We start from the raw sequence: 11,131 nt of genomic DNA on the forward strand, positions 1-11,131 counted from the left end.
TAGAAGTGACATACTGTAGAAGTGTACACCAGACAATAAGACCAGGTCAAACTTGTCACTTACATAAAATAATGGAAATGCGAAATTATGTCAAATGAAAAGCAGTATCTTGTAAGGAGAACTTGTAATGCATAAAAAAATGATGTATAGTTTTCTATTTATTTATATCATGGTATAGTATTTGTTCCACTGCTTGTAATGTATGCTTATTTTATCATAATAAAAAATAAATACGTCTGGAAAGGATGATTTATTGTAGTAATTAGTCATCTAATGAGAATCGGTAATAGAAACAAAGGAGAATTACAAACAAGTTAATTAGGAAAACATCCGGTTACATTATGATCATAAACAGTGTGACTGGCTGACATGATCTTTCATAAGCTTTAGTTAAGTAACTTCAAAATATTCTCACCTGCAACAAGACGACTGGACAACAGAAGCCATTTTGAATATCCCATAAAGTACATGACGTTTCCTATGAGTCAAATGTTTTTATGTGCAATTAATGATCTTGATTAACACACAGTAAAATGTACCAGCAGGTCATACTGTTGATACATTGGATAATATATTTTAAGACCGCAATATGCATCTGCTTTTATCTACTGACCAACGATTTCAAACACATTGGAGAAGAGGATGATGTTTTTTGTAGTTCTTGTCCTATCTGACCAGTGGCCAAACACTGGACCTGTCACCAGACCACTGAAGCTGAACGCAGAAAGACCTAAGCCAAGAAAATAAGGTGGTGCCTCTAACAACTGCAGATATCTCCAGATAGTGGGTAGTATGACAGCTGTGTGTGCGTGTGTGTGTGTGTGTGTGTGAGAGAGAGAGAGAGAGAGAGAGAGAGAAGAGCGAGAGAGAGAGAGAGAGAGAGAGAGAGAGAGAGAGAGAGATAATTTAAATGGCAGTTGTGAAAAGAAAGAAAACTAGACAATAATTCAGTCATTTACTTTTTAACAAAGATCAACGCAGTCATTATAGAAACACCAATTGAATAATTTAGAATAATTTGAAATAAATAAAAATATATAACATATTTAGTTGCATAGTAGAAACAAGAAACCAGTAAGCAAAGAAAGACACTTACCATATTCGACACCACTCAAAAGAAATATTAATCCAATTGTGACAAAGGACAGTTTTCTTTTTTGCCGGTAATCCATCGGTAGTAGACTGTATCGGTATGTTATTTTCCTAGCGTTTGCCCATTCTTCTTGCTCTTGGTCAAAGGTTCTTCATTAGTGTAATGAAAGAGATGCAGTTCCCTATTACTGACCTCTGGATGTACTCTTGATCAGAGCTCACTGTATGTCATCTTCAGCGAAAGATGCGGTCCAAGCACCGAAATGACTACAGGAAATTAAATTTGATCATTTTACAAAAACATGCCTTTGGCCCCTTTTCTTGAATCCAATTATTATCCTCATACACGGAATGTGTATTTTTAGAATAATTAAATTTAGCTTTCAGTAAAGCACTATTTGAGATAAACAGGCCCGGACAGTTTCAGTGCTCCTCAGATCTAGTATTACCTGTGGACTGTATACATTATTCATCGTGTTTAGGGGAAGTAGTCCTCCTGTAATTCTATTCCGTTATCTCACTTGTTTTTTTTAAGTTATACAATCATAGGCCTACTCAGTTTTTTGACATACTGTATACCTGGTAATGGCAGGTTATTTACTGTAATTTTTTGTACCGCTTTCTTATCTTTAAGATACAGATATAGGTCCATTGTATGAAATATAGTGGCATCTAGCGGGTGGTTGTGAATTGTAACCAATGGCTCACTCCCTTTCGAAGCACTACAGTGGCTGACACAGAACTGAGATGTCGTCAGATTTTCGCTTCTTTGTCGAAGGAGATAGCAAGTTTACGAAACGTGCTCTTTAAAGCAGTTTGTCCATTTAGGGATACTGTATAAAACATCATGACGAATTCCATGGGAACCCATGGTGTATAGAACTCTAAGGTTTTAAAAAAGGTAATAAAAAAGTCTTTATACAACTCTGAACACATAGTCATGCATTTTGTATTGCATTTCCGTCCATAGATCCTCCCAAAAATTACAGGTAAGTTAAATATGTCACATTTTATTATTTTTCATATATTAAACCTTATAAACATTTTAATGCTGCAATTTAAACTTTTGCCTATCTGTTGCCATAAAATTGCTAATTAGTTTACCTAATTATCTTTACATTAGTTGAAGTCATGTAACAAAGTGATAGTTCCCTTCAAAATTGTACCGACAGATTAACTTTATAAATCACTATAAGGAACACAAATATAAAATAAATACATTTTAAAAGGCATGTTTTTTGTGTCTTGGTTTAATGATGTCAACTTATAATGATGGCTATTAATTATTCTATTTATAATATAACTTTGAGAATCATTTTCTTCTGTTTCATAGGCGTATTACTCTAACAGCAGATCTCTCTCTTACACACACTTTATACAAGTACTTTCACTACTTGTCATCTAAAAGAGGATAAGCTCCACCTGCTGAGTCCTGGTTCCTCTCGTTTTTTCACCTTACTGCCCCCTTTTCTCATCTCTAGGAGACAGTTGCCTTTGGCTTGCTCACAGGGTGTATTTAGGCAATCTTCACTATATAGTTGATTTTGAGGATAAGGAGGCTAGTTTGTTATTCTCAAATGCTATTAATTATTTTTGACCTACACGTAGGCCTACATACATTTCATTTTATGCTAATTCCAAATTCACTTTCAGATGAACTTAAATAGTCAGTTTTATCATCATGAAAATATCTTCCAATTAATCTGTTTAAGCAACTGCCTCTCCATTATCAGTAGGTTACCCACAGAGGCGACCAGGTGTGCAGCGTTGTCCAGACAAATTGTATTTTGCTTTATACCAATATTTCATACATAATTAATGTTATTTTGAATAAAAAACCAATGAATTATTTAAACACTGTGGTATAAAGCTAAAGTTTTTGTGAGCTTTGCCATTGCATCCAGTGAATCATTTTCAGAATCTAGTTTTCTAACTAGCCTACACCGTTATCAAGCTATAATGTCCATGTTGTACAGAAGAACACATATTTTGAGGTAAGATATCATTTAAAACTTAAAGCTCATCTTAAATTGTATGTCAAGTAGACTCTGTGGCAAAGTAAGATATCAGGTTTGCTCAGAGCAGGGTTGGTTTTATATAAGAGAAAAACTATTGCTTAAAAACTGTTGTTTTTTAATCAGTGTCACATAAAGAAATCCCACCTGTATTTAAAACGTTGAAAGTGATCTCAATAATAATGAGAAACCAGCAGGTGAGTCTAACATCCCATAGGACATAATTATGGCCATGCCTGGTTGTAGTTGTTCCTATAGAAACTCTCTGTGACATCCACGTTCAAAACAAGGGGAAGATATTACCATTGTCTCATCTGGGTATGAACAAAACAATCCTTTAAGTGCACTCTACATGTCTGTTGGCAATGCAATTGGTGTTTCTGACCTTGTCAAAATGGGATCTATCTGTGTTGAGTTGATTTAGTATTGTAACCCAGTTAAGAATTACTTAGTGAGATAGAGATGCTGCTGAATCAGGCCCCTCGGGGGTCCTTCAGTGTTCCTGTTAACATCACCCTGCAGGGCGCCCGAAAACGTCACAAGCGGTATGTACGGAGATCAGGTTCTGTTTTATTAAAAAAACTAAGGATGTGTTTTACATAGTCTGTTATTAGCTACGTGCATTTTGCATTAAATGATTCAAAATCTAACCATAAAATTCTAACCCTGAATCTTGAGTACTTGTTATCGAAAAGTTTTTCATTAGCTAGCATGTAGTATCTTTCTGTTGCATGTATTGTAGCAAATTAATACCTGAAAGAAAGATTTTAGACAAAATAATAATAATAATATAATAATATTTTTTTCACAATAACCTTGTGCAGACCTACCATGAACTGAGGTGACTGATATAACAATATATGATTCAGTAGAAGCCAGCGTGATGTCCACTTCAGTTTTAAAATATACGTTTAATTGCTGAATTTACAATACAGAACTACAGTACCATACCCATACTGCTGAAAAGCCATTTTCCAATGATAAAGGTTGCTGCTTAAATGTACAAAAAAGCTTGGCCACCAACCTCCTTAACAATGTGTACATTTGAATATATTTCACTATTTTACTAAACATGCCAGGGCTGTACGTGAACTTTTTTGCACATAACCGGTGTTACAGAGGTTTAAAGTTTTGTAGCCCATGCCAAACCCGTTGTAGCACAAGTATACGTCTGTTATCATCTTAAAGAAACACAAGTGCAGGTCATCACATGAATAGACAGGTAAAAGGACATTATCGTTATACAAATGGATAAATTAGGGCCATATCATTTTTTCCCCTAATTTGTTTTTTCCTTTTTCTGAGTTCTGGATTTTCAATGCTTTACTATACAGAAGTTGATACATTTGTCCATAAAATACTGTAGTATAGAAGGTTTCAAAGTGATCACATAAACAAATGTTACCGCACATGTGTGCGTTTCTGACCCCCAGTTAACATCCGGCACACATTCGCAAATAATAGAGTGCCTCTAAATTATTTCTGATAACAATCAAAAGAAATTGAGAAGAACCGTTACTTGGCTCAACCGCTAGACATTCAACAAAATGTTTATTTAATAAAATGAACATACAACAAAATCCAACAAATCGTTAATTTAATACAATTATTATACAGTATAAAAGTAATATAAATGAATATTAACGTACATTAAATAAAATATAAATAGTAATATTATTAGACAGATAATAATACACAGACCGGATGTTAACTGGGGGTCAGGTGTGCGCGCATCCGATGAAAGGGCCTATACTTTAGTATTTACTACATTAAACTGAAGTAAAATTCTTGTGTACCAAATATATTTGAACCAGTAAAAATGTAAGTATACTAGAGTGTTTACTACAATTTACTACAAGTTAATTATTTTATCATCTGGTTCAAATTAAGCAGACTTTTATTTGGCGGGTGGTCCAAAGACGCTTGTATTTCAGTGTGTTTGACAGTACAAGCACGTTTAATACACTAAGAACAACTGTGCAGATGAAGTTCAGGTGGTCATGTCCTCGTGTAGTAAGATTTAAAATCCATGAGTGTCATGCTTGTAACATGTTAAATTGTGCAACTCATTCACTCGTACACGCAGAACAAGCAGAGGACATATTTAAAGGCAGGATAGGTAATCCTTTATATTATTTATGTCAATGTTATTATAATTATATATCGTCTGTGAAAGGATAGGACCAAAAAATGTTCGCACAATCAAAAAGTTCTGGCCGAACGCTGTGACGTAGGCGTATTTTGTATACCACTGCGCAGACTTTTCACGCAGACATCATACGTCATCAGCATGCTAATGTCCACTGTGACAATGTAGGGAGAATGCCGGATAATCAGCAACAATCAAGATTTGCTGAGGAACCAACATCAAGTTAATCTAAAAAACAAAAGTCAGTTTTTGAAAATTCAGTGACGAAAAACGTCTGGGTCATGAAAGAGGAAAAACTTGTTTCAGCTTTTAGACGATGGAAATGGATTTAGTTTGTATTTCGTTACGTGGATTTACAAAATACATACATGTGTTTGGAGGAGGCGTGGCTTTGAACTGCGAATCGCATAGAGGGTGGGATTATAATTTCAGTGCTAGCAGGCTAACTTTATCACATTTCCAAATCAACCACCCCAACTTTAAATAGTAGAATTCTGCTTTCATGATTCCTTCCATGTTTTCCCACATCACAAAGATAATAAGGCTCTATTTCAATGGACTCGATGCAACCCGAAAACAAGTTTTAATAGCAAAGCCAAAAACTACATAAACACGAAAATAAATAGTGAGTGCTGGATTAGTTAACCCCACTCGAACAAGCAGAAATACAAACGCACTTCACACAAACAGTGGCTCTGTCTAATGCACCTGCAAATCTGTATCGCACGCGTGCTACAACTATTAAATTTAGTCTTAGCACTGACCAATTTTTTCGTAGCAGCCTTTATGTACAGCCCTGCATAGAATATTGTTTTACACTTGAAAGCTGACTGAGTTTTCATGTATTGTACTGCTTCGGTTATGTTTTTCATACCTGATGTCACCAGTGTATTTCTTAAGACTTCTAGAGCTAATGGAAAGTCTGTTCGTTTAGAGATGTCATCCATCAGCAAAACCAGCTGCAGGAAAACTGGAGGAAAGAAAGAGAAATGAAGGGAAATGAGAAAGCCAGAACTCAAGTTCCCGAGTCCAGCAGTGTGGGAGAAGATCGAGCCATCCTACTTGGTTTCACCATGATGATCTTCTCCATCCTCATGTACTTTCTGGTGGGAATCGCAATGGTGAAACCATGTCTTAACAGGTAAGCTTTAGGTTTTCCGGAAGTCAATTCAACTATTAGTTATAGGCCTATATATACATTATATTCTTAATAGCGGCTAAGTCAAATTGCGATTTTATCACAGCATCTGCAATTATAATAATATGAGTAAATCATGCCCTATAGTATGTTGAGTTTAAATAAAAATTCTAAAGATTTTCAAATTTTTTACTTTAAATTCTTTATTGCTTTCCATCGTATTACTTTGGTTTTTATAGCATTGATTGGACCGACTCCAACTGCACATTGATCCAGGCTGATTTTCTGACTGAAGTGATGGACTGCCGTGGCATTATAAGCTTTAATGTCTGCACGTTCTGGTCACCGTCACGGATCTTGAAAAAACAGTTTCAACTTCACTATAATGAAGAAGCTATGAAATTCAACCCAAAGGTACAAAGGATTGTTTACACTACTATATACTATTAAACTATCATATGACACTTTAAAGAAAAAGAAGATTGTTGAAAAAATAGTTCAACAAAAATAAATATAACTTATTACTTAAATGATGCATTCGATGATAAAAACAGTAAACATATTTACTTTAGATGAACAAATTATGTTCTAATTTCTCACGCCTTCCTTTCTCTCAGTGTTTCTACACACCAAATGCCATAAAAACAAAACGGAACAAGAGACTGAGGCTAATAGCATCCAAAGTACGTTGTTAAGTTATCAGGGGGAAAGCATAAAATGCTATCTCAGTGTTAAATACCCGGATGTCGCCCTCTTGAGGAGCAAATACTCAGTGCAAATGGCCTTGTATTACCTGTTGTGGCCCAGCCTCATGTTTTTTACTGGTATTCTCTTAGTGGGGCTGGTAAAGTTCAACCAATGCCTGGCTCACCTCTGTACTGAGATAAGTCGAGATGAGATACTTGGTAAACAGAGTAAACTCAGAGAGGGTGGGATCTACAGGATGTTAAGGTGCAAGCCTGGAGGCATCAAGGAGCGGAATGACTCTAGTTAGCTAGTCCACTGCCTAAAAACTTTAAAAAGTTGCCTTATCTTGTAACTGTGCAGTTGTTTATAATTCTCAGGATTAACCACATACAAAATGAGCTACCTAAAAGTGGTTATATGTTTTGGGTTATTTTCTGTAAGCTTATAAAATAAATAAACAGACTCTGTTTACTTTCTTATAAACATTTCTGGTTTTATCCTGAATGATACATTATTACATGTTGTTCCAATGAAAACCGGTTCTCTGGCCATTGAATTATGTTTCCCAAAAGCTAATTTGGATTGTTTAAGGATTATGTTGTTGCCGGTAATGCATCTTTTCTTGCCAATTGTAAACAGTTTATTTGCAATTTACTGAAAAACATTACAAAAACTCGTTAAAATATAAAAAATGGTATCCTTTCAAGGCAAGGCAAGAGAAGGCAAGTTTATTTATACAGCACATTCATACACAAGGGCAATTCAAAGTGCTTTACATAAAATGATTGACAAATACGTTTGAAATACGTCTTATTTCTTTCTAAGACGTTTAAAATGCAAATGATTGAAGATAACAAATACTTTAGATTTTTTTTAACAATAAAACAGCAATAAATTGGTTAAAAATGTGAGTGTGTGTATAAAAAGAATAAGTGCAAAATAAAAATAAATTAGAAATAGAAGTGCAGTTGATGTAAACCAGCACAGTGCTCAGGTTCTGAATGCACAGCTAAACAAGTGTGTTTTAATCTGGATTTAAAAGTAGTTATACTCTTGATGAACGTCTGATGTCTTCTGGAAGCACATTCCAGCTACGGGTGGCATAATGCTAAACGCTGACTAGCCCTGTTTGAGTGAACCCTTGTTATCTCTAACTGACTTGATCTGAGATCAACTGATGTAATGATATAAAACAGAAGATTGGCCTTCTCTAGTTAATTTCAAACATTGAGAATGTCTTACAGATACGTTTCTGCTTGGATTTTACACTGCAATTAAAAAAGGAAAATCAAAGAAGCATATAAATGATTTCATCTTAACAACATTAAACAAATGTTACTGCGCATGCGCACATTTGTGACCCAAAATTAACATTCACAAACTGTTGTTTATCGCATTAAAGGAAACTGTATAGTACATTGACATCTAGCGGTTGAGTTGGTATCGGAGTCTAAATTCTAAATATTCGAGAGACAAGTTGAGAAGTAACGGTTCTTCTCTGTTTCTTTTGATTGTTAAACAACAGAGTGACTGTAGATTATTTCTGATAGGCTATCAATCAAAAGAAACCGAGATGAATCGTTACTTGGCTAAACTTGTCTCTCAAATATTTAGAATTTAGACCCTGATACCAAGCTCAATTGCTAGATGTACTATGCGGTTTCTTTAAATGCGACCGAACTACAGACCCATTTAACAAATTGTTAATTTAATAAAATGGCATAAAACACAATTAAACTAACCGTTTATTAATACAATTATTATACTGTAAAATAATAATACTAAGTAATATTAACATACCGGAAGTTAACTGGTGGTCAAGCGCTTTACAAAAGGACCACACATGTGTAAAGTGTATAAAATGTAGCGGGTTAAGATTCTATACCCACCATTGACTCCAACCTGCTGTTACTGACACATCGCTAGGCCTACCTGTCACGGTCCTGTCTTTCCTTGGGTTTATTGTCTACTTCCTTAGTGTTTCATCCATCTCACCTGTCTCCCCAGTTCCCCAATTAGTGTCTCTGTTTCCCTTGCCACATATTGGTTCATTCCTTCCCGTACCCATTCAATGTGCTTACCGTCCCGTTCGTCTTGCCGTGGATTCCCCGTTTGGATTACCTTGTTCCTGTGGTCCCTTCGTGTGTTTGATTTAATATTACCATTATAAAACAAGGTCCCAGGGTAACTATAAATTAAACACACGAAGGAACCACAGGAACAAGGAAATCCGAATGGCGAATCCATAGCAAGATGAACGGGACGGTAAACAGGACCTTGTTTTATTCCCCTCGTGGAAGTTTTTGTTTTGACTCTTGTTTGTTAATTGTGTTTTCCCCATTGTGGGTTTTTTGTTTATTAATAAAAGTATTTGGTTAACCATTTGTTTGCCTGCGCTTGTGTTCTGTCAGCATATTAGCACGCACCATTGTGATACAGATTACAAAGTACATCATGATAGAGCTGAAGACTATCCCCAGTCCTAACAGAATGGCTCTGTCCTCCCCTGCCTTCAGCGCTGTTTCTCTCCTTTTCTTGTCCTTAAGCTCATGTCCCCAGAACCTTCTAGAAATGACTCTAGGATAAGGAGTGCAAAAAGAGACAGTAGTAGATATTTCGATAGAAAGACCTGAAAGCAAGAGCTGAGAAATCTTGGCTGATGCAACACCGTAGCATTACACCGCCCTATCGGTGTCATTACATAAATTTACAAAACCTGCCATTTGCTCCAACTCATCTGAGCTCATAAACCTTCCATTAACTGACATGATGAAGAAATATGGTCCAGCCCATCCGGGTTTAAAGCACTGGTAAAGAAGCCAGTATTGATTTTTTATAACACATTGGTTTACGTGTAAAGACTATAAATTAATATTTTCCCTGACAATGCACCTACACTGATGCATAAATCAACAAAGAGAGATCTAACACCACAAAATATCATGTGTTTGGGATGTTTGAACAGGCCTAATTTTAGCCTTCTTTTCAGGCAAATATTTGCCAGATTCCCTACAATTTTGGCTTAGAACAAAATTAAACAGCCAAGAAAACGAATATGTATAATTATATCAGAGTAAACACATGATTTGGAATACATTTGAGCAATCTGGAGTTCAGAACAAAACACTGTGTGTACTGAGTATACTGTATGTATGTGTATATTGCACACATTGTGTATATATGTCATCTGCATAAGTCTGTGTGTATGTAAATAATACTGTCTATATGTAAATCTTTCTGCACTTTCTGGAGCACGCTCTCAAGAATTTCACTCACCAAGGCACTTGTGCTGTGGCAATGTGACAATAAAAGTGATTTGATTTTGATTTAATAAAAGACCAATAAAAGATATTCCTTCTGAGAACACAAACACAAGCAAACTGCACCATTGCCAGGTGTGCAGATGGATACATTAGATTAGAATGCTCTACAGTCTTCCCAATTACATTATTGAAAGCAGTAACAAAGTGTATCAGGGCATAGCAAGAATTACATTACAAGAATTACAAGTGCAGAGGTACTCACACATCTGTGCTGTGTCTGCAATGTCAAATGTTTCTTAAAGGGAAAGTTCACACAAAACTGAAACTTTATAATTTACTCACTCTCATGTCTTTTTACACTTATGGCTTTCTTTGCTCCACAGAAGAAATGAGTCATACATGTTTTGAACGACACGAGGGTGAATTGATTATGACAGAAGCTTAGCTCTTTCTTAACACAAGACATGAATGCTTGTAACCAAACAGTTCTATTCCACCATTGACTCCCATAGGAAGAATAACATGGTATTCAAAAGTGCACCAGAACTGTTTGCTTCCCATTTTTCAAAATATATATATTTGTGTGTTCAACAGAATAAAGACATTTATACAGATTTGAAACAACTTGAGGGTGAGCAAACAAAGACAGATTTTTTTTTTTTGGGTGAACTGTTCCTTTAAGTATAATGAGAAAATTAAAGCATGAAGCCTGAAACGGGGCAAAGGGTTGTGCTATTTTTTAAGTTTGTTTTGAGAATAGGCCTACGCGATTTCTATCACATTAATC

At 35.5% G+C, this 11,131-nt stretch overlaps 1 protein-coding gene across 1 annotated transcript; it reads left to right on the forward strand.

The window, feature by feature from the left end:
* The first annotated feature begins 3,569 nt into the window (after positions 1 to 3,569).
* On the forward strand, positions 3,570 to 7,388 carry LOC130417171 (calcium-activated potassium channel subunit beta-3-like). The gene is given in 5 exon segments (XM_056742493.1): positions 3,570 to 3,652; positions 6,191 to 6,397; positions 6,634 to 6,716; positions 6,719 to 6,779; positions 6,962 to 7,388. Coding segments are annotated over 5 exon segments (861 nt in total).
* The last annotated feature ends 3,743 nt before the right edge of the window (positions 7,389 to 11,131 follow it).

This window comes from Triplophysa dalaica, chromosome 3 (assembly GCF_015846415.1).
Source record: "Triplophysa dalaica isolate WHDGS20190420 chromosome 3, ASM1584641v1, whole genome shotgun sequence".
Classification (NCBI taxonomy): Eukaryota; Metazoa; Chordata; class Actinopteri; order Cypriniformes; family Nemacheilidae; genus Triplophysa; species Triplophysa dalaica.